Source organism: Callorhinus ursinus, unplaced genomic scaffold (genome assembly GCF_003265705.2).
Source record: "Callorhinus ursinus isolate GAN/ISIS: 27379988/994484 unplaced genomic scaffold, GSC_fseal_2.0 scaffold5, whole genome shotgun sequence".
In the NCBI taxonomy this organism is placed as follows: Eukaryota; Metazoa; Chordata; class Mammalia; order Carnivora; family Otariidae; genus Callorhinus; species Callorhinus ursinus.
Window position 1 is genome coordinate 5880190 of NW_027397067.1, and position 25469 is coordinate 5905658.

General features: G+C 35.5%; 2 protein-coding genes across 7 annotated transcripts in view; one reads left to right on the forward strand and one right to left on the reverse strand.

Annotated features, from left to right (window-relative positions):
- RB1CC1 (RB1 inducible coiled-coil 1) overlaps positions 1 to 25469 on the reverse strand; it is a 90973-nt gene that overhangs the window by 59827 nt on the left and 5677 nt on the right. For 4 of the 6 annotated variants that reach the window (XM_025870595.2, XM_025870594.2, XM_025870591.2 and 1 more), the window contains exons 2-5: positions 6939 to 7053; positions 5486 to 5607; positions 4081 to 4207; positions 3738 to 3908 (exon numbers count right to left, since the gene is read on the reverse strand). In XM_025870595.2, coding sequence (XP_025726380.1) covers positions 3738 to 3908; positions 4081 to 4207; positions 5486 to 5556 — 369 coding nt within the window. In that variant the 5' untranslated portion in view covers positions 5557 to 5607; positions 6939 to 7053. Of the gene's footprint in view, positions 1 to 3737; positions 3909 to 4080; positions 4208 to 5485; positions 5608 to 6938; positions 7054 to 16843; positions 16870 to 23141; positions 23204 to 25469 lie in introns of all 6 variants that reach the window. The other 2 variants (XM_025870592.2, XM_025870593.2) reach the window with 2 other exon arrangements.
- The window catches only part of LOC141372875 (uncharacterized), a 75392-nt gene continuing 62439 nt past the window's right edge, over positions 12517 to 25469 (forward strand). The window contains exon 1 of the mRNA XM_073893463.1: positions 12517 to 12644. Coding sequence (XP_073749564.1) covers positions 12517 to 12644 — 128 coding nt within the window. The remainder of the gene's footprint in view (positions 12645 to 25469) is intronic.

Genomic DNA, 25469 nt, shown 5'->3' on the forward strand with positions numbered 1-25469 from the left:
TCTCACTAAACAAAAATCTATTATTAATTTCACTAATGAAGGTATCTGAATCCAAGGTCACACAATTGGGGTGACCAAATTTAAACTCTGCCGATGTGACTCTAGAAGACCACACTCCTGCCACTGTTATAGGGCCTCTAATTCCTTATAAAATGCACTGTCTGACATATTCACTGTTTTGGTTACTATAGCTTCTGAGTACTTTTTAAAATCTGAGGAAGATGTATTATTCCCTCCACCTTCCATTCTTCTTTCTCTTAACTTTCTTAACTATTCCTGGACACTGATCCTTCCCTGTAAACTTAAAGTCCATTTTATCTAAAACCAAACTAAACAAACAAAAAAATCAAAGTTTCCCTTCACTCTCCAAAGCAAAAATGCCTTTTTTCCCCCACACCAAAGCTTTTCATAGCAACTTTAAATGAAATTCATTAAGCTCATGAATATATTAAGATTATGACTGTGAATATTAAGAATGATATTAAGAATGTCTTTTATTTCAGAGATAAAATTTAGTGATCCATCAGTTGCATATAACATCCAGTGCACATTACTTCAAATGCCCTCTTTAATGCCATTCGCCCAATTATCCCTCCCCCCAAACTCCCCTCCAGTAACCCTCAGTTTGATTCCCAGAGTTAAGAGTCTCTTACGGTTTGTCTCCCTCCCTGATTATGTACTGTTTTATTTTTCCCTCCCTTCCTCTACGCTCCTGTTTTGTTTCTTAAATTCCACATATGAGTGAAATAATATTTCTTTCTCTGACTTATTTCACTTAGCATAAATACTGTCTAGTTCCATCCATGTCATTACAAATGGCAAGATTTCATTCTTTTTGATAGCCAGGCAATATTCCATTGTATATATAGGCCACATCTTCTTTATCCATTCACCTGTTGATGGACACTTGGGTTCTTTCCATAATTTGACTATTGTTGATAATGTTGCTATAAACATCAGGTGCGTGTGCCCCTTTGAATCACTGTATTTGTATCCTTTGGATAAATACCTAGTGGTGCAATTGCTGGGTTGTAGGGTAGCTCTATTTTTAACTTTTTGAGGAACCTCCAAACTGTTTTCCAGAGTTTAAAAATATGTCTTTTCATTGGCTTATAACTTATATACATATTTTAAAGATTTTATCTATTTGACAGAAAGCGAGAGAGCACAAGGAGGGAGAGTGGCAGAGGGAGAGGGAGAAACAGGTTCCCTGCTTAGCTGGATACATGGCTTGATCCCAGGACCCTGGGATCATGACCTGAGCTGAAGGCAGATGCTTAACTGACTGAGCTACCCAGGCAGACCTATAATTTATGTTCTTGAACAGAATTTTATTTTTTGTTACTACTTAGATTGTAATACGTTTTCCATTTCCATTCCAAAACAGGGCCCATACCAAGAAATGTGAATGTTTATACATTTATCACATATCCAGCCACCTTACCAAAAGTCTTTCTGACAGATTTTTATTAAATTCTCTTGATATTTCAAATATACAACCATATCTCATCTAAAATGGATGTTTTCCCACTTCTTCTCCATTAATTTTACCACTTACTTCATTTTCAATTTCTTATTTTGGTATATTTCTCAGAAGTTCCAGAAGAATACTGAATAGACTGATTCTGATTTATGCAAAAATGGCTCTAACATTTTGTTGATTTGAAAGCTGATTATCTTCCATATTTGGTCAATTCTAAATTTTATTTTGTTTCCTTCTAGAGCTATCTTGCTTATTAAGAATAGCTGCTAAATTTTAACATATGCTTCTGGACAATATTGATATGACTTTATGTTTTCTTCTATAAAGTATTAACGATTGAGATAATTATATTAATTCATTTCCAAATATTGAACCACCCTTGCATTCCCGTAATATATCCTCTTTGCTATTAATATATTACTCTTTTGATACTCTTCTGGTTTTATCTGTAAGAAAAAATGAGTATATTCTGTATTTTCAGGATATAAAATATTAAACATAGCCCATAAGAGCTTTCTGATTATGAAAGAGACATATTAAAATCTTCCATTTTTAAATTATGATAAATACACATGAAACTTACTGTTTTAACCCATTTTTTAAGTGTATGATTCAGAAGCATTAAGTTTTTCACATTGCCATGCAACCATTACCCCATCCTTCTCCAGAACTTTTTCATCATCCCCAAGTGAAACTATATCTAATACATAATTAACTCAACATTCCCCTCACCCCTCAACCTTGGGTAACTATTCTATTTTCCGTCTCTATGAATCTGACTCTTTTAGGTACCTTATATATATATAATTGACATTGCACAATATTTGTCCTTTTATGTTTGGCTTATTTCACTTAGCATATTTATCCTCAAGGTTCATCCATATTGTAGTTATCATAATTTTCTTCCTGACAAGGTTAAATAATATCCCATTGCATGTATACACCACATTCTGTTGATCTATTCATCTACCAATGGACATTTGGGTTGCTTCTACCATTTGACTACAGGAAATAATTCTGGTATGAATACTGGTGTACATCATTATGTTTTATTAAGTTCTCCTACAATTATTATCATTTAGCCCATGTTGATAGGCAAATACAGATCTGACTTCTTTCTCACAAATTAAATCTTTTATTATAAATTTCACTTTGTTCTGTTTAATGCTTTTAACATCCACTTTGTCAAGTATGAATACTGCCATTTAAATTTTTTGTACGTATTGGAAAGAAACTTTGTTCTCCTCAAGGACCTAAATATGGGTATGGAAGAAAGAATCACATTTTTAAGTTATTTAAGTCTTTTGTTTTTGTCTACTCTAACATAGGTAACTTCACTGATTATAGCAATGTTCAGAAGTCATTAACTGCATACCATCATTTAGGAAAGAAGTTGAACAAATCATGTTTAAAACTGCTTTTCCACTCTAAGATCTTATAACTCTTTGCAAATGCAGAATGACTAACAACTTATGAGTCTGAAGATTTAAAAACCAGACATATTAACCAGTAAAATGTTTCCTCCAAAACTTTTATTTTTGTTTTTTTCATGCTTCCTCTGTAATTCAGACCACTTTGCTAGCTATTTATTTGAGTATAGTTGACACACGTTACGTTAGTTTCAGGTGTACAACATTGTGATCCAACAACTCTATACTTACGCTATGCGCACCACAAGTGTAGCTAACCATCTGTCACCATACAGTGCTATTACAGTATCACTGACTATATTCTTTATGCTGTACCTTTTATTCCCATTTACTCATTCCATAACTGGAAGACTGTATCTCCCACTCTCCTTCACCCATCCCCCAACTTCCGGCCCCTCTGGCAACCACCCGTGAGTTCTCTGTGCTATTTAGATTTGAATGCTTTTAGGAACCATCAATTTGTTAGAACATTCACTGATGCCTAAAATAGGCTAATACTTCATGAAAATATTACCAAGTATATGAATAAGACATCATTTTGTTAAGTAACCAATTTTTTTTTTAAATACTTTATTTATTTGACAGAGAGAGACACAGTGAGAGCAGGAACACAAGCAGGGGGAGTGGGAGAGGGAGAAGCAGGCTTCCCGTGGAGCAGGGAGCCCAATGTGGGACTCAATCCCAGGACCCTGGGATCATGACCTGAGCCGAAGGCAGATGCTTAACGACTGAGCTACCCACACGCCCCAACCAATTTTTAATTTTAAATTGTACTAGATGTAAATAAGTATAATAATCTCAAAAAACAATTATTTTTATCTTACCACTGCAAGTTGTGTCCTTGAAGCAACAGTGTGAAAAACTGCAGGCATCATAAGAGACTCTTCAACTTTTATTTCCATGTCATTTTCTGTTGAAAAAGTAGTTTTTGGAATAGCAGGTGGACGATCACATAAGATCATTTCTTTGTTAAAAAGAAAAATTGGATTTGTGTCCTACAGAAATAAAAAAGCAAAAGAAACTGAAGTAAAATGTTATAAATATTGAACATGCACACTGCCCTCAATACATGAAGCAGATAAACCTTACTTTTGAAGTTGAGTTCCCAATTCCCTATGTGATGTGAAATTGGAGCATGTTTGTATGAAAGGGCTCATGGACACATACCGTCCCAGCACTGTAGGTGCACACTCTTCGATCTGCAGCCATACATTCTCCACCATTGACCACCAGCACCTGATGCTGAATAGCAATCTTGTATTTGCTATGAATGGCATGCTTGAGGTCTGCCACACTTTAAAAGGGGTGGGGTGGAGCAAAAAATTAGTTCCACATAACTTCCCAATGACAAACTTTTTTATTATCAAAGTAGCACTGTGTAAAAATATCTGATAGATATTAATTTCAATCTAAAAAATTTTCCCCAAAACAACAGTATAAAATATAAACTTCTTGTTTTTGGAATCAGATTCCACAATCAACTGGCTGATCTTAGGTGAACAAATAACCCATTTGGCACACCTACAAGTGAGTCTATAAAATATAGGCAGTAGACATATTTATTTCTGTGCTCTTTATATAATATAGCAAAAGAATATGCTCAAATTAGCATCAGGTCTGTTAAAATCCTCAGAACACAGATGTCTGTTAAAATCCTCACATCACATTACACAAACTACATTAAGTATAAACCATAAAATTGCTTCCTTTCCCTATCTTTCAGAAAATCATTCCTTCACAGGTAAAATTGTATTTTATAAAAACCAGAACTTTAAAAAAAGAATACAATTTCAAATTCCATTTTTAAAACTAAGATTATTAATTCCACAAATTATTTGTAATATTTTCAGTGTCAGATTTATTCTGTATTGCCCTCAAGTCTTTGCTCTTAGGTCCACTACCAAGATACAAGCAGGTATAGTTGTTACTATTTCATTCCTTGTTGTCTGGCCTCAAAATATGTCCTCCCTCGCCCTGACACTTATCCCCAAATTTCACAGATATAAGGGCATTCATTAGTCAAATATTGGAATCCCCTGCAAAGCTGGAGAATTAATTAGATATTATGAGTCTTACAAACCTGGTTAAAAATATTAAACTGATTGTATTCTTTTATCAACAAACAAAACAAATACTACTGACTTTATTCATACAAGGGACTAAAAACAAATCACCGAAATACATAGGACTGATACATGTTACTTTATATATAGCTAGCAATAATTTTCTTAGCAATGTCCTAGGAAACTGAGAAGAGAAATCAGCTATGAAAACTTCTTCTATTTGATAGTTTTAATTTGAAATCAGTTTGTTTACAGGTAGGTTTGTTTAATGTGAATAATATATTCACATTATGTTTATGTGAATAAACAGAACAAAGCACAACTTTATGAACTTAACTTTAGCGTTTTAGTGAAAGATGACAACTATATACGTAATATGCTAAAAGATTTAAGGTATTGCTACTATTATTTTCTTATTTAACAAAGGAATAGTTTTCTCCAAATCAAAAAGTTTAATTTTTGCCTACACAACATGCAAAAGTGATGAGACTGAATGAAATACAACTTACGTTTGCACTGTAAGTTCAGTGTCAAATGTCAGGGTAGTTCCAGTGTTAACCAGAAATACATATAACTTCATGATGATTTCTCTGGATTCTGTAAGCTTATACCTCACACTCTGACCTGATTACTAAAAGAAACAGACAAGAAAAATGATCAGTTATATAAACACAACTACGAATACCCTCACATAAGACATGTTATTTATGTAGTACAACTACGCCAACAGCAAAAACATAGTTTTTGGTGTCTAAGATGGCTAACTGGACAATTTGGTAAACTTGTTGCTTAAAAAATAAACAGTAATAAGACTAGTGAAAAGCATAACTATTCTTCACTAAAAAAATTTGTTTAAGGAAGAGGCCAGCAATTAGAACAAAAATTATGTGTATACTTCACACTGTCCTCATGTACCCTTCTACATTAAGAATTAAAATTAAATACAGGGGAGGGGGGTGGGAGGATGGGTTACCCTGGTGATGGGTATTAAGGAGGGCACGTTCTGCATGGAGCACTGGATGTTATACACAAACAATCATGGAACACTATATCCAAAACTAATGATGTAATGTATGGTGATTAACATAACAATAAAAATAATAAAAAAAAGAATTAAAATTAAAAATTTCATCAAAGATCTTCCTAACTCAAAAAGTTCTTCCCTGACTGCTTCCTTAGAGCAATAAAATATTGTCTGGAGGTTAAACTTACTAATAGCAAATAAGAGTGGCCACTACTTGCAAATTAGGGGAAATGAGTTCATTCCAATTCCTTCCACCAGCTGTCTCTTAATCTAAATTCCACCTCCACACTGAGTCAGAAATGCTCCATAAGAAACTGTGACCCTACCAATTATATCATCTTGTTGAGCAGTACAAAGTGCACAGGTCTAGAAATCAGAATATTTGAAACAACTGCCATTAACTAGCTGACCAAGTCAAAACCTCATATATAAAATAAACTTCTTCAGGGAACCTGGATGGTTTAGTCACTTGAGTGTCCGACTCATCGTTTGGGCTGGGGTAATGATCTGAGGGTAGTGAAATCAAGGCCTGTGATGGGCTCCACCCTCATCAGGGAGTCTGCCTGAGATTCTCTCTCTCCCCCTCTCTCCCTCTGCCCCCTCCCCACCCCTCTCGTGCGCATGCTCCCTCTCCCTCTCTCTCAAATAAATAAATCTTAAAAAAATAAAATAACATAAACTTCCTCATCTACAAGGGACAGATTTCAAATCTAGCATTTTATTTGTTACAATTATAGAGGTAAAAATCCCCCAAATTAATGAAAGATGATAAATTAAGATACTAGAATATATCTTTCCTTATTCTCTTTCCAATGAGCTTTAGAGTAAAATTATCAGGGAAGAAAGAAAAAATAAATAAGATCTTAAAATTAATGTTTCCAAAATCAGTTTTTTAAATACATTAGATAAAAACTTGTGAATTTAGAACTGTGACTTACCGTCAGGCACTGTGAAAAGGACTACCGCTTTTCTTAAAAAGCAGATTAAAACTGGCTTATGTTTGCTTTGCTTGATATTGGCAACTGAATGGCATTACTGGTTAAACTCAGTGAACTGGAAAAGAAAAATTTCTGGATTATCACAGAGAGAAATAATTCAGTATGTGACAACGTATGGTTATTGTCCTTTCTTTAAAAATTCCCTTCTGAAAGAGTGATTTCTACTCAATCTCTCTTCCTACATGCACATTCACTGAAACCACAAAAGTATAACTTTGATCCATACCACTCCATTAAAAGACACAAAAGTTTCTAAAAAAAACTCCAAAACTGCCAAATTCTACAGCCATTTCTTAGATCTTAAAATATAATGGTATAAAAAGAACCTGGCTGTGGAGTCTGACTGCCTCTTGGTTTAATCCTGGCCCCATTACTCGTATATGATCTTGGGCAACTTACTTAATGGTCTTGAATTCTTGTTTTGTAAAATGAATAAAAATGATACCTGTAGCAGGCAGCCTCTAAAATAGCCCCTCCACCTCTGGGTATCCATACTCCAGTGAAATCCCCACCCCTACTGGGTATGGGCAGGGCCCGTGATCTTTTTCTAACCAGTGAAATATGGTGAGGTTAATGAAATGTCACATGATTGCTACTCAAGATTAGAACTTCCACCATGCCAGCTGACTCCCTTCCTTGCCAGCTTTGATGAAGTAACAAGCTGCCATGGAGAGGCCCATGTGGCAAGAAATTGAAGTCAGCCTCAGCAAGAAGCTGAGAGTCTCAGTCTGACAAGCTGCAAGGAAATGACAACCATCACTGCTCTTGGAAGCAGATCACTACTTGGTTGAGCCTCAGACAAGACGCCAGTCCCGGCAAACACCTTCACTGCAATCTTCTGAGAGACCTTGATGCAGATGACCCAGCCAACCTACGCCCAGAAAGTGTAAACTAAAACATTTCTTACTCGGCAAAAGATAATTAATATAGTACCCCACATTGCAGGGATATTATGAGAATTAAGGGAGAAAAAGTATGAAAAAATTTTAATGTACTAGCCTCATGCTCTGCAATAAGAATTCAATAAACAACCCTAGCACCCTTTCTTGGGTTCTTTTTCCTCTGCCAACTCTCCAGTGTTTGGGTGGGACCTCACCACCAGGCCCAAATTCAAGAGTACACTTTATCTTACAAGTTAAAAGGAGTTCTTTGGTTTTCTGAAGGATTAGGTAGCTAAAAGTATGGTGACTAAAATGGAAGAAATATTGGTAGTGGAGATGATTCATTAATTCATTCATCCAAATAGAACACTTATTGAGCTTATGTGTCAGAACTGTATTTTGTGAACAATATAGACATGATCTTTGCTCTGATGGAGATCACAGTCTTGAAGTAGAAAAAGAAATTAAACAAAAAGGAAACAAAGATGATATAAGTTGTAATAAATGCAATGTAAGAGGAGTGGGGTAGCAAGAAGAACCTACTTTAGATTTGGGTGATCAAAGTAGGCCTCTATGTGGGTTACATTTAAATGGGGTCACACAAATGAGAATAAGCCTGTTCTGTAAAGGTGGGGTAAAGCAGTACAAGAAGATACAACATTTGTGAGCCTAAATATAAAGCCTTATAAATAATCACAACTTTATTCTAAGTTTCTACTTTTCTTTCCTCCTAAATATTATTTACCTTTTCTGTTTTGGTTTAACTTCACACTTAGAAAAAAGTTACAAAAATAGTACAAAAACCCCCTTGCACCCTTTACCTACTGTTACCAACTATGTACACTGTGCTCCATTTGCTTTATCATTTGGGCCACTTAAGGCTCCATGCCTGCTCTTTTCTCTTTCTTTCTCTCTATACATCTACACCACACACACAAATACATTTTTCCTTAACTATTTGAGAGTAATCTGCAGACAGACTGTCTCATTATCCATAAATATTCCAGAATGTGAGTATCCTAACAGAAAGGATTTTTCTCATATATGACCAAAGTACATTTATCTAATCATGAAATTTAACATAGATTCATATTATCATCTAATCCACAATCTGTACTCAAATTATTGCCCTTTACAGTTTTCCCCCCTCAATCTAGGATCCAATTCAGGATAATATATTGTGTTTAAATTGTAATATCTATTTAATTTCCTTCAATCTAAAACTTCATCAATCTTTTTCTTTTCATGATCTAGGTACAATACTGTTCTCAATCCATCAGAGGCTTCAGAAATTATTATAAAGATGGACTCAGTGTTCCATAATACTTACAGTAAATGAGGGAAACTCTGATAAATGTAGCAGCTACTATGTGCCTTTAAACAAACAGCAATCTCTTCACCTGGCATTCACCCTAAGAAACAGCTCAACCTAAAAATCACAATCATTAACAATGCTTACAAAAACAGCTGCACGAACAAAGCTTATTTGAAAATTGGTCTGCATGTGTAATTCATGAATAATGTAAAACAATCTCAAGGACAGTTTTGACTGCTGTGGCTCTAGAACCTAGGTTATAGTTTGACTCCACTATATAGGCACACACACACTTGATACTATCTGTCATTTAGCTCATTTCTTTCTTTTTTTTTACTTAGCTCATTTCTAACAGTTCCCAAGTGATGTTAATGACAGCATCATTTAGAGAAGCACCTCCTGACCTACCCTGACGTAACAGCCCACGTTTTCATCCATTATCTATTGTGTGAAGCCACTGCATTGGCAACTTTAACCAGAAGTCTTCTTCTGAATCTTTACTCTCTGTGTCCTCATTTATTGTCATATACCACCCACGGCCTATGCTAGAATAGTGTTAAGAGAAAAATCTAACTAGTAAAATGAGTCATCATTGCCCCATGGGTCTCATTAGCCCTGGTGCTCAATGTCAGCCTAATGGTAATCCTAAAATTTGTATGGAACCACAAGAGACCCCGAATAGCTAAAGTAATTTTGAAAAAGAACAAAACTGGAGGTATCATAATCCCAGATTTCAAGATATACTACAAAGCTGTAGTAATCAAAATAGTATGGTACCGGCACAAAAATAGACACAAAGATCAGGAGAACAGAATAGAGAGTTCATAAATAAACCCATGATTATATGATCAATTAATCTTCAATGAAAGAGGCAAGAATATGCAATGGGAAAAAGTCTCTTCAACAAATGCTGTTGGGAAAACTGGACAGCTCCAAAGAAAAAAATGAAACTGGACCACTTTCTTACATCATACACAAATAAACTCAGATGGATTAAGACATAAATGTGAAACACGGAACCCTAAAAATCCTAGAAGAGAGCACAGGCAGCAATTTCTCTGACATCGGCTGTAGCAACTTTTTTTCAGGGTATGTCTCCTGAGACAAGGCAAACAAAAGCAAAAATAAACTATTGGGACTACATCAAAATAAGCTTCTGCACAGTGAAGGAAGCAATCAACAAAACTAAAAGACAACCTACTGAACGGGAGAAGATATATGCAAATGATAGATCTGATTAAGCGATTACTATCCAAAATACAGAAAGAACACAAACAATAAGTGTTGGCAAAGATGTAGAGAAAAAGGAATTCCTATGCACAGTTGGTGGGAATGCAAACTAGTGAAGCCACTACGGAAAATAGCATGGAGGTTCCTCAAAAAATTAAAAATAAAAACTACCATATGATCCAGTAATTCCACTACTGGGTACTTACCAAAAGAATATGAAAATACGATAATTCAGAAAGATATATGCACCCCTGTTTATTGCAGCATTCTTTACAATAGCCAAGATATGGAAGCAACCCAAGTGTCCATCGACAGATGAAGGGATAAAGAAGATGTGGGGTACACACACACACACACGGACTATTACTCAGCCATAAAAAAGAATGAAATCTTACCATTTGCAACAACATGGATAGATCTAGAGAGTATAAAGCTAAAGGAAATAAGTCAGTCAGAGAAAGACAAATAACATATGATCTCACTCATATGTGGACTGTAAGAAACAAAACAAGTAAACAAAGAAAGAGACAAACCAAAAAACAGACTCCTAATTACAGAGAACAAACTGATGGTTACCAGAGGGGAGGTGCATGGGGAGATGGGTGAAATAGCTGAAGGGGATTAAAGAGTATACTTATGATGAGCATGAGTAATGTGTTGAATTGCTGAGTATTATATACCTGAAATAAGTAACACTATGTTAAGTATACTGAAACTGAAATTGAAAAACAAAACCAGAAGCATAAAGTAAAAAATAAAATGGAATAGCAAAAACAAAACAAAACAAAACAAAAACACACAAAGAAACACAGGCTAATGGCTTCCATGGCCACAAAACGCTCATATTTATTTCACCTGTCCCAGGTATATGACACATAAAATAACCATCAGTAACACTGAGTGATTCATTATATGTCAGACATTATGTTCAGTACTATTATATGCAATAGTTCCTTTATTTTTCATAACATGTAAGATAACCATATTATTACTGTTTCTTCTTAGAGTTTAGGGAAAAGATTCAGAGGTTACTCAACTTGCCTAAAGGTAAGTTTGAATCCATCTCAGTTTACAACATTTATTCAATAAAAATTTCACCTGAGAATCTAGTATACCCTAGGCATTTTTTTTTTTTAGTTTCGGACATAAAAGAACAAATAATATGATAAAATTCCCTATTCTCATGAAGCGTACGTCTTACTGGGCAACCTATACACAAACTCCATGATTATCTACTTCCAAAAAGAATAGCTATAAAAATGCAATTATTTGTAATTAAAAGTAATTCCCAAATACATGCTTGTACTTTTCTATGTTCTATTCTTTAAAGATATGGATATTGTTGACTTAACAATAACCATTGATTGTTAACATGAAGTAAAAGCCATACCAGCTACATATCCTCACAATTTCTACTGTGAGAAAGACTTCTATTATCTCCAACAATCAAATGACTAAACTGTGGATCTAAAAAAGTTCAATCATCTCTCAAAGTCATATAGCAAAAACAGCCGGAGTTCAAATCTATGGCTGGGTCAAGTACATCCCATGACTTGCCATTTTACTGTTCCTTTAGAAATCCCAATACTTGTTTCCCCCAACAATTCTACCACTTTTAAGTCTTCATTTTCTTAAATGCAATATAAAAAAAATTCTAAGATTAAGTAAGGGGGGTGGGATGGCAGAACACTTCAAAATTTGACATAGTAAGGTGTTCAAATCAAAAATCAGTTTCCCTCCAAGAACTGGTGTGGTCCTTGGTTATGGGAGAACAAGATTCCCTTGGGTACGTAGATAACATGGTTCTTTGCACACGGCAAAGACTGGAAATTCTTCCATACTGTGGGTCATCTTTGCATGGGGATTCTCTGAAAACTTCACAGCTAAAGAAATGTACACAGAAGAACTTACATATAGTAGCAAAGAAAAATATGGCTGAGTGAAAAACTGAAAGTGGCCTCCTTTGCTCTGCAGCCCCTGGGCTGTGTAGGTACTGTTCTAAGGGACAAGTGGAGTTGCAGAGGCCCACTCCACTCCCAGGGCGGCCTTCTGCTACTCAGGGTACACACTGGGGGCCACTGACATGTCAGGGATGCCACAGCTTCTGCTGGCAGCAAGGAATAAATCAGTCTTGGAATGGGAAACCCAGAAGGTCACCTGCCTCCGGCCACACTTTCAGAAAGAAAAGGCAACTCAGGATCTGGAGTCTCTGGGCAGAAAGTAAAACTTACTGTTTCGGCTTCTCTCCCCAGCCTACCAGGCCCATATCCCTTAGGTGGTCCCTGTGTGTCCAGAAAAAATCATCTCCAATTGATGTCAACTGAGCATAAAGCATACCCACCCCCCTGGATGGCCCATTCTGGACACTGCGGACAGGGCAAGGTAGAAGTTTTTTCTCTTACTATATAAACACCTACATAACAGCCGAGATCAGCAAAGCCTAAATACTTACCTGGTCCTTTACAGAAAAAGTTTATCAGCTTCTGCTCTAAGGCTTGAGCAGCTCCAGCCAGTTCAGTGGGAGCGTGCACATACCTGGGTTATCACCAGGCACCTAACAGTCAAGAACAGAAGCCTAACGGTGAGTACATGCTGCCTGCAACTGTAACACTGCATGGAAATGATAACAACAACAGCAGACGGCGAGCCCTCCAGGAGACAGGCCCAATTTCCTAGCTTTGTAACAGATGACAGGGTTCTGGACAGGTCACAGGATTTACTCATTTTCTGATTTATGGGGGAGGGGAAAAGGGAGAAATCCAAAAAAGGATGAATCTTTCCATTACCTGTTTCATCATCTAATCCAAATATCAAAAGACGGGATCTGACTTTCTCCTCAAAACTGTTAAGTGGTACAGTGTTACAAGTGATTAAGGGTAAACAGCTTAAAAAAAAAAAAAAGAGTTCCTATGAATTAGTAAGAAAATCACAAAAATCCACAATACACAGTGCATGAGAAAGTATTCCAAATAGTTAACCAATGAGGAAAGTACAAGAAACCTCTTCAGGAATCAAAGAAACACAAATCTGAAAAAGACATTATTTTTAAATGAGCGAGAGTTTCAGTCTAAGATTCCTAGACTTTCAATCTAAGAGAAAAGAGATGCAATAAAGTGTAAAAAAAAAAAAAAGTACTTTAGAGATGTTAGTTTGAACAAAAATTTTTCTCTTTGCATAAAACACATATTTCACAGCCCCACTGAATTAAAGGCAGTGACAACCCTAGAACAGTTAAGTACCCATCTCCCTTGTATAGTAAAGAATTAACCTTGTCCAAAGAGAGGTCTGGACTTTACCCTTGGCTATGAGGAGGGGAACCTGAGGTCTCCGGAATGTGCTGTTTGACAGGAGTGTCTTTGGGGGCTTTAGAACAGTCTAACAATGTAATTTATAATGGGGGCTTTAGGACACACAGTATCAGTTTCCATCTCCAGAACAAATGGAGACTAAAGACATTAGTTGGACCTCTAAAAAGAGTTAGAGACTAAAGGTCAGCTACCATGTAAAGATTATAGGACCTCAATAAAAACTCCAGACACCAAAGATTCAGGTAAGCTTCCCTAGTTAGCATTACTTTATGTACTGTCACACACTCTGGCTAAGAGGAAGTAATGCTATCCATGAGCCCATGGGAGAGGGCAACCAGAAGCTCTGCATTTCAAACCCTTCCAGACTCTACTCTATGCATATCTTCCTTTGTCTGCTTTTAATTTTAATTTGTAACTTTTCACTATAAAAAAAAATCATAATTAAGTATAGCATTTTCCCCAACGTCTGTAAGCCACTCTAGTGAATTCTCGAACCTGAAGGTGGTTGTAGGAACCCCAAATTTGTAGTCAGTGGATCTGAAGTGAGGGTGGTCCTGGGGCATCACCAACAGGTGGCTGGTATCCAAAGTGAGAGTAGTCTTATGGAGACTGTTCCATCTAACTCTAGAATCTTTGTACATCTAACTCTAAAAATCACTGTACACCCATGTTATGGTTTCTAAAAGGAACCTTTGGAGAAGTGGCTGATTCCAAAGGTCTTAAGTAGAAAAATGTACCAATCACATAAGCCTGGTACATTAAGATGTGCCATTAAGTAAAGAAGCTATCAAAGACGAATTAATAAGACCATGTCAAAAGGGCAAAAAATCAAGAGCTTTCATGACTAAGATGGGGCAGTCCACGCATTGAAAGAATACTTACAAATACTTAAACAGTATAATATCTGTAAATATTCATGTTCATAACAATACAAAAAAAAAGAAACAAACCCTCAGTGAGTTACAGTACCAACCTATTATGAAACTAAAAAAGGAAAGGATTTAAGGACTTATCCTCTTTCCTACATGAATTATATTTCAGGATAAACAATGAAGAAATAACTTTTTACAGAAAAGCTCCATCTATTACTACAGACAGAATATGGAAGACGACAACTCTGCAATGGAATAATGGATCTAGACATCGATAGACGTTAAAATAATTAAAAGAAATGTGACAGATTAAGCTTGTTGACAAACATGAACATACTGATCACTTGTCACACTGCTACCAACTCGTGTCTCTTTGTTTCAACTGAAAGTATACAGCTTATCTATAAAATATTCTTGCCCACCTCCCCCCAAAAAAACACAAACCCAAATTTAATAAAACTTCTACATCTACCTACAGTTACCAGTTTATAAGGTATACGGATGTAGAGAAAAAACAAACAATATTATAAGAAAACAATCAGGTAAATTCAGAAATAAACAGTCTATAGGACAATGACCTAGCTTAACAAATGGCCTCAAAAAGAGAGGAAGAATTCTACCTATTAAAGAAAATAGACATAATAATCAAATGTAATGTGTCTGGATTCTGAATCAAACTACTACAAAAAACACTTTTGAAGTAAGTGTGGAAATCTAAAGATGGATTAGGTATTAGAATTACTATTCCTTCTGGGGCAAGATAATGGCATTTTAGTTATGAAATAATTCTGAAAAATTAATGTGTAAAATGATATTTGAGATGTTTTAGAACAGTCTAGCAAAAACGAAGGCAGAAGGCGGGGAGAGAGAGAGAGAAGAGAAGGAAAGGTAAGTACGGCAGAAGGACAGGTAAGATCAGCAAAATACTGGTGACTATTAAAGCACATAGCATGGACAGATTAGATTCAGTACATTATTCTCGCTACTTAAATGGATGGTTGGGGGGGGCAGGTGGAGGGATGGGTTAAATAGGTGATAGGGATTAAGGAGTGCACCTGTCTGATGAGCTCCAGGTGATGTATGGAAGTGCTGAATCACTATATTGTACACCTGAAACTAAGACTGTATGTCACCTAACGAATTAAATAAAAATTAAAAAAAAATATTCTCTCTACTTTCAGTATGTTTGCAAAATAAGTATTTTGCAAATCATATTCAACACTCATATATTATAGGTGGGGATCTACTATAAATAATTATGACCTTGGGAAAGCAACTGGTGCTCATAGGTAGGTAAGTAAAAGTTGTATAAACATACATTTCTCTTAACCTAATAATTGTACCATAAAAATTTTCTTATAGAAAAAATTTATAGTTGAAGTATATACAGAATACTTTACTACTTGTGAGTAGTGTTAAAAAATACTCGGCCACTCATTCATCTACTCATATAGTAAAATAGGATATATAATAATTTTTAACAAAGCTTATGGTGTTGAGTGAAAATATATGCAATGATTACAGATGTTTAAAAATAGAGGAAAAAGATGAGAAAGAAATACACTGAAACAGTAAAAATAAGTACCTCTAGTAATGGAATTAGTAATAATCTAGTAAAACAATAAGCTGCTGCCAGAATATACATCACCTTCCTGGTTATAATCTGACCTAAAGTGAGGGAAAAACAACTGACTTTTATATAGAAAGAGCTTAATGGCTCTGGTTTAAATTCTTTTTCTTTTTAATAGATTTTATTTATTTATTTTTGAGAAAGAGAGAGAGAGGGTGCATGTGAGCAAGCAAGAGCGGGGAGGGGAGAGGGACAAGCAAACTCCCTGCTGAGCAGGGAGCCTGATGCAGGGCTCCATCCCAGTACCCTGGGATCGTGACCTGAGCCTGAGCTGAAGGCAGATGCTTAACCAGCCACCCAGGTGTCCCCTGGTTTAAATTCTTACTCTGCTATTTATAGGCTGAGTGAATTGAGAAAAGTAAACATTTTCCTTGCTGGGCTATTGGGGGTATATCTGTTCTTCAAAATTTACAAGACTACAGCTGCAAGAGAAGGGGAAGTGGCTGCAGGAGTGGTAGGGCAGTATCACTGCATATAACTGAAACAAGATTAGGCCTTAATGAGATAACTGATACAAAATGATGGTTACATGTGGCTCAATATTCCATTGCCTTTTTGTGTTAACTTCCATAATAAGTAAATATAAAAATACAACAAAATAAAACTTACAGAACACTTCCAGAGGTTCCTCACCCCTACAAGAGAAGAAAAATAGTATAGCTAAAAGCTTGGCTCAATAACCTGGTTTTTCTGTATTTTGGATATGTTTTCATTTTTGCATTTTTGAGCAATGCTAGGCGTTATTCACAAAAGCAAGTCCATTCTATAAAAGGCTGCTGTAAAGAACCCTGTCTGTTCTGAAACCTAACTCCTGACAATGCCTATATAAGGGTGACAGGCATGTTAGAAATTATGTGTCCCACACTTCCCATCATTCACACTGGACAAAAATTTTTTAATTTCCCCCCACACCTAGTGGTCATATTTTCTCATGTTAACAGCAAGTTATTGAAACACTTTCTGAAAACAGCTTTTCACTCTGGTAAGAAAACATATTTTTCATAATTTCTCAATGAGAATTGTGAACTTGTTAAATAAGTCTGGACCCAGCATATATCAAATCTCAGCATATCATATTTGCAGCCAGTCCATGAACAAGAGAATATACAAATAATGTATAATATATAGGGGCTTTGTGAGCAACAATTGCAAATACAATGAAAATCACAACTTCCTAAAAATAAGCACATATGTACAGAAATATACAAATTAAACTTGCATTTTATACCAATACCTAATCAATATACAATATAAAGGATATGCAGAGATTTCTTACTCTCAAACTACACTATAGCCTTTAATTTTTCAGCAAAAATCACCACAAACATGAAAAATAAAATTTACTTTCAAGTTAAGAGTTTTCCTGGACTATCATGGCAAGGAGAAGAAATTTGACCTTGAGAACACCAAAAATACCTGCCTATTCAAGATTCTATAAGATAAAGTTTATGTAGAGGGCTCAAGCCATCTATTTAAGGAAACAGACAAAATTCAATCTCTGTCTTGAAGGGCTGTACAATCTTATGAGGTTAACAAAAAGTCAGATGTGAAATAAATAGTGAATGTCCTGGAGTTCCATTACTCTTACATGAGCACTCTGTCCTGTTCAATTCAAAGGGATATCATATAGATCACCATTTTTCCATCACCTAAATCTCCTCATGATCCTGCCTGACCTTAAATTCTTTCTTCTGTACCTTAGTTCCTAAATCATTGGAGTCTTTTCTAAAAAACCTACTTCTGTCTTTAGCTGTTACTTCAACCCTGGATTACTAATTTTTAAGTGATCACATCATAGTTTCACAGCAAGATTTGTCTGGTTCAAGAAAGATTTTAATTCTACATTTAATTTTTTTCCATATTTCACATATTGGGCTCATAGGGTGATGGAAACGAATTTTTGTGTAAGTAAAAGTAAAAGTTCTGATTCAGATTCTACCTGAAAAGTATGGTTTATAAAAATTATTAAATACTCTAAATGGGTAATAAAATAAACAACATATTCATATTTTAAATTCTCTTATTAAAATATAAAACTTCTATAAAGACTAATTTTATGTAATCTACAATGTTATAAAATTTTATTGAATTACACGTTCTCTAGACAATCCATGAGCCACATGGCTTTATTATCAACTAAAAACTTGTAGAGTTAAAAAAAAAAAAACCTTCTCATCACTACACATTAGATTTTCATTTGCTAATGTGTAAAATGGGAATGTTAACAATACCTGTCTCATAAAGCATTTTGAAAAACAACTAAAAATATCTATGCCAAGAGCTTAATATTTAGCACAATGCCAAGTGCACATTACAAACTTCAAAATGTTAACCTAGGAACAGGCAGTAACTCTTGCAACATAACAGAAACTATTCAAGAGCATCTACTGAGTGAATAGGCTCTCACAGGCAAAAGTACTCTTAGAATACTACTTGCAGTAAGTAAATAATAAAACAGAGCTCAAATAGTTAATTGAGAGAGATCTCATCCAACTAGCTAACTTTTGGTAGTTTCCTTAGAGCCAAGGTATTCCAAGACTCTTTAATTAAAAATAGAGGGACGCCTGGGTGGCTCAGTCGTTAAGCGTCTGCCTTCGGCTCAGTTCACGATCCCAGGGTCCTGGTATTGAGCCCCGCATCGGGCTCTCTGATCCACGAGAAGCCTGCTTCTCCCTCTTCCACTCCCCCTGCTTGTGTTCCCTCTCTCGCTCTCTCTCTGTCAAAATAAATAAATAAAATCTTTAAAAAAAATTAAAAAATAGAAAACAAAAATAATCATCATCTCTACCTTAAACGTCTCCAAAGTGTTTCTCCTACTGACCTTTTTGGGTTTCACCAATGGTAATCAACTTTGTTTAACATGTCATATGTGAATAAGTACTCCTTGGTCTGTGTACTCCTCTTTCCCATTTATTCCCAATTAAGCTATCTAATTCAGGGCTTACTACCGCATACCCATGCTCTGACAATAACCTAACTGAGCTCCTTCTACCCAGTGGATTTCAACTCAAATTAGTCCTAGAAGACACTACCAACTAAAAAATCTGAGGTCTTATTTTAATGTCACTTTACTTCTCCCCAACTAAAAATGCTTCATACATCTACTTGTCTAAATCCTTGGAGTAAACAATCCAATACTGCCTTTCTGTGCCTCATTACATGAAGCTCCATACCATTTAAAATGACCTCCTGATGAGAGATGAATAAGCCTTGGTCTTTAGTGCCTTTACTCATGTCATTTCATTGCCTGCATTTTGTAACCATGATGTCACCAACATCCTGTTGTAAAATCTTCACCAATCTACTGGCTGCCAACAATCTTCCTTAAACACTTAAAGCCCACAACTTCAAATTTCTACTAATAAAATAATAGTGTTTGCATCCAGAACATAAATAAATGTCTTGCTCTACATTTCCCCCACCTGCCAAATGCCTTACATTCCCCCAAACTGTACTGTAAACAGCTACAGAAAACTTGGCCATGCCTTACACCTCTCTTCAAGATACCAGTGTCTTGTACACCTACGACCAAGACATTAGACAGTCAATAAATGAGGCCGAGGCTATGGAGAAGAACTAGAGCAAGAACCACAACTGTGAAATCAGAAATACAAAATGGCTCAAAGAGAATCCACAGGAATACTTTATAAGAATGTACAATTTACATATCCTATATGCTTCCTACCAAAATAAGATGGTCCAAGAAAGCTGAATTCACTCCTTGGTATGTAACTGTTAAAACATTAAGCAAAAAGGGGCATTAATAACCAAGCACATCTTTGGTCATCCTGAAAATGAACAGAATTCATCCTGAAAAAATACTGGAACAGAAGTAAAATAGATCTGGGTTTTAATCCTAGATTCACATCTTTACTTCTAATTTCACCAAATCTCATTTCCTCACCTAAAAATTGAAAAGGGTATACTGGCTAATTCCTTCAAGTTTTTATAAAATGCAGATCGATTTACAATAAACTCAGTTCTAACTTATTTAATGTGTGAGTTTCTGAAGATTAAAAAAAAGAAGAAAGTATACGCTATCTTCTTTCAAGGAGCTTAATCACATAAAATGAACATGACACTACAATGCAATACATTTAATATTACAGAGGTATGCAAAAGTATATTGAGAAGGAATGGGCAAGAGTTCACAAAAAGGTGTCATTCCAAAAGATACCCAAAAAAGGATATGTAAGATTGAGTTCCTGCTAGATACCAATGATTTACCCTCCTCGATCACATTTGCTAAAATTTAAGAGGATAAGCTTAGCAAATCACTAATTTCCTAGAAAAAAATCAATCATTAAAAAGAGCTAACCCTTTTTATCAACTTACAAAGTTGGGATTTCTAATTAAGCACATTTTCCCTTAACTTACATAAAATCTATCAAATTTCTAAGTGTATTGCATCTAAATGATCTAGAACTAAGTTCTTACACGCAATGGTAAAGTGCCACCATATAAGTCAACCGCGGCTGAAAGAATTAGAAATTAACTTTATGACATAAAATTTCAGCCTTAGTACATAACACATTACTTTTCACCAAATAGTCAAGATTTTCTAAAATTTGCCATAATGCTCATTTTCTATATAAAATTACTTTTTATAAAATGAAATCATACTTAGTATGACACAAGCTAGCCCAATTTAAAAATTAAAAGCAACAGGTTAGTAACTCAATAATGACATAAGATTTTCTTAAAATTATTATGTGGTCCTTTACCTAAACAATGTCTTTAGTTTCTACCCACTGAGACAATAACTATTAAGTGACCGTTATAAATACTTATATATGTACATACAACTATATATGGGGAGAGAGACAGAGACCCTGTAAGGAGAGAGCATTTATCAAAACATGTCAAACATAGTCTAACAGTTATTAAAACTGGGATTCTGGCCCATTAATAACTTATGGAACAAAACAGATACAAATATATCTTCATATACACAAATGCAGATAAATAATAATAATAACAGAATTTCAAATTGGGGGAAAGGATAAATTGTTCAAGCAATAGTACTATAACAAATGGCTATCCATAGCATGCAGGAAAAAAACTTTATCAGAAATGCCATCAGTTTTTACCCTTTACATTATTTCTAATGACTGAAATGAACAGTATTGACAAGAATAGAAATCCGTACAACTTACAATGAGATTTAATCTGGCAATATGTATCAAAATTTAAACTGTGTAAATTAAAATGTACAAACCAGCAATTCTACCTTTGAAAATACACTGGAAACAAACAGACAAGTGTACAAAGGTATATATCCAATGAATTTTTAACAATGAAAAATCAGAAAGCTCTCAATCATGATCAGTCAAATAAATTATGGTGCAGCTATATGACATTATTTAGACATTTAAATATGTTAGCTCTATACGTACTGATTAGTGACATATTTATTATTCAATAAGAAAAACAAGTTACAGTATATGTGATTCTGTTTGTGAATTTTACTGTTATTTTATTAAAACTAATGGTGAGGGAGTACATGTATATGCAAGCATTAAAAAAGTCTGGACCATCGCAACTTTTTCTAGATATGTCTCCTGAAGCAAAAGAAACAAAAGCAAAAGTAAACTATTGGGACTACAACAAAATAAAAAGCTTCTGCACAGTGAAGGAGAAAATCAACAAAACTAAAAGGCAACTTATGGAATGGAAGATATTTGCAAATGACATGTATGATAAAGGGTTAATATCCAAAATATATAAAGAACTTAAAACTCAATTCCCAAAAAACAAACAAAATAAAAAATGGGCAGAAGACATAAACAGACATTTCTCCAAAGAAGAAATGCAGATGGCCAACAGACACATGAAAAGATGTTCACCATCACTTACCATCAGAGAAATGCAAATCAAAACCACAATGAGATAATACCTCCCACCTGTCAGAATGGCTAAAATCAAAAGCACAAGAAACAAGTGTTGAAGAGGATGTGGAGACAAAAGAACACTCCTGCACTTTTGGTGGGAATGCAAACTGGAGCAGCCACTATGGAAAACAGCATGGAGGGTCCTCAAAAAGTTAAAAACATAACTACGATTCAGCAATCGCACTACTGGGTATTTACCCCAAAAATATAAAAAGTTATTCAAAGGGATGCATGCACCCCAAGTTTACAGCAGCATTATTACAAAAGCCAAATTATGGAAGCAGCCCACATGTCCATCAACTGATGAAAGGATAAAGATGTGGTGCACGCATGCACACACACACACACACACACACACACACACACACACTCCCCACACACAAGAACATTATTCAGCCATGAAAAAGAATGAAATCTTGCCATTTGCAATGACATGGATGGAGCTAGAGAGTATAATGCTAAGCGAAATAAGTCAGAGAAGGACAAATACCATAGGATTTCACTCATACGTGGAATTTAAGAAACAAAACAAATGAAGATGGGGGGAGGAAAAGAGGAAAACCAAGAAATGACTTAACTAGAGAACTGATGGTTACCATAGTTGGGGAGATGGGTTAAATAGGTGATGGGGATTAAGGAATACACTTATCGTGAGGAGCACTGCATGGTATATGGAATCACTGAATCACTATATTGTACACCTGAAACTAATAACATTACGTTAACTAACTGTAATTAAAAACAATACAACATCAATCTTTTTACAACGGCTATTTCTGGATGCAGGACTTTCACTTTTCTCTGGTCTCCTTAAAAATCACATTTATAATCAGAGGTAAAGAGACTTATTTCCATTTTGAAAAAGAAAAAAACACAACACTTTATGCATCACAAAGAAATAAAGAACCTGAAATATGCTGCCCTAGAAGAGTTGGTCCAACTAAAAGAACAAGACAATGACCCCCATCTGCTGCCCCCATTTTAGCCTCGACTCTGCCATCACAGTGTAGATGTACCTTCTGACTTCTTCCCTACATGGTCATTCATATTTAGTTCTCCAACAGTTATCTTTACATACCTGCAAGAGGGAAAACAGAACTGTTAAAAGAACATGAGATTTGGAATCATAAGAGCTATATTTAAGTCCTATCCCCACTATTGACTGTGTGACCCTGACTAACCTCATCAAACTTACTTTATTTTTTATAAGATTTTTTATTTTTAAGTAAGCTCTACACCCAACGTGGGGCTCAAACTCATGCCAAGATCAGGAGTCACAGAGACTGAGCCAGCCAGGTACTCCTAAACTTAAATTATTTTGATTACAAAAAGAAACTCCCTATCTCACAGGGTTGTTGTGAAATGTAACAAACCTATGAACTATGCAAAATGAAGGGCAATACAAACATCAATTACTGTTGTTGAACTCAGATCTCTGCCCCCAGGCACAGGACTAGCACTTAGCTGATGCTAAATATCTCCCATTAGCAATCATGTTGTTACCACAAACTTGACATATCCACACTTCAATTCAGTGCTTTTCCTTTAATACTATTCCCTAACTTCTTTTGTCAAAAAAACTATCATTCTCCTGTTTTTCAGAACTTTAGTTTTTTCTAAAGTCTATCCATTTTTCCTCTAGAATCCAACACTTCATTTTCCAATGACATAACCCTTATTTTAGAGCCTGGAAACTATTCTCGCTGCCTTTAAGTTTCCATCTTGCTCCAAGTCTTCCTGAGCATTTGCATCAGTTACAACCACTGTCATCAGGCTGCATCCCTCAAGAATCTTCCCTAGAGCCTCACAGTTGCCTACAGGAGGACACAAATCAATGGCCTACCATGCTCTGTAGCTTGTTTCTTTGCAGCTATCTCTCCTGCCACCTCAGTAGAGTACCTCACAGTTTCACTGAATTTCATTATCTATCTGCTCCTTTAAGAATGTGAATTTGCCAACTCTGGCTTAAAGCTACATTAATATTAAAAGGGTGGACTTTGAAGCAAGATTTACCTCTATGTGATTGAATCCCATCTCTCCCAATGAGGCTCAGATAACCTGTACACATCAGTTTACCATCCATAGACTGAAATGGTATCTTTTACACAGTGTATTTCAGACTCCTTTACTGTGCAAGGACTATAATAAAAGCTCTAAAAATGGTGGCGATTATAACTTTAACTAAACTCCAACATTCATGGACTTCATAATTACACCCTAGTTTACCTTTCTAGAAATATCTCTATTCCTGTACATGAAACTTATATTCTCTTTATATACCCCTGCCGAATACAATTCCAATTTCTGCTAATATGAATTTTACTCATCCAACTATGGTCCAAAAACATGGTTCTATTAGTACTTCTGGGAAGTTTTCCCTAACCACAGGTGGCCCACAGTACTCTTTTTCCTCTGCATTTACAGAGCTCTTACTAGCTATATAAGGTAGTAGGAATTATCATAGGAAAAAAAAACTCACATCATAAAAGGACATTTGTTCCACCTGGATCCTCTTTGGATAAATCAGCTATAATGAGGGGGAGAAGGAGATATAAAACCATCTCCTATACCTGTGAAAAACAGTCTATCCAATTTATCAATTGGAGATTAATTTACAATTTCCTCTTTGAGAGACTGCCACCAGAATGATTAGGTCAGCTATTCCAGTTTATTGTCAACTATTCAAAATTTAGAACTAGCTTCCTTATGGGGAAAACAAAGGGAAAAACCTCAATTTCTGACTTTGCAAACTGAACACCTTCAGTCATTATTCATTCTCTATTCGTTAAATATTCAACATAAGCCAGAAACTGTGCTAGGTGCTGGGATTACAAGTCCCCACAAGTCGCTTTCAGGTCTAGCAGAATTCACAAAATTTGGATGAACTAGATATGTTAGACCAAAAGTTCTGTAGAGAAAGAACAAGAATTAGGAATAATTTTGTCTGATTTGTAACTCTGCAAATTGCAATTTGACCTCAATGAGGGGTCACTGTGTGCTGCATCAGTGAAAATGTTCACCACAAACAGAACGTCTAGGTTACCCAGGGGACTAAAAACTGGACTTCAAACCCTCCAAATCAGATTATTTCCATCTGATCTTACCCTTTTTCTCTGCCAAGAGGAAAAGAAAAAGAGAAAAAGAAGAGTAGGTCAGTCATTTTCCTCACATTCCCACGAAGAGAACTTTTTCCATAAAAGTTCAGAGCTTCCAAAATGAAGCTACAACTAGACAAGCAACTTCATTTAAGAGAGCACACAAAGAATGTAAATAGGAATACTTTTAGTAGTTTGGCTTCAGGTTTTTTTCCTGTGTATACAGAAAAAATGTATGTGTATATATGG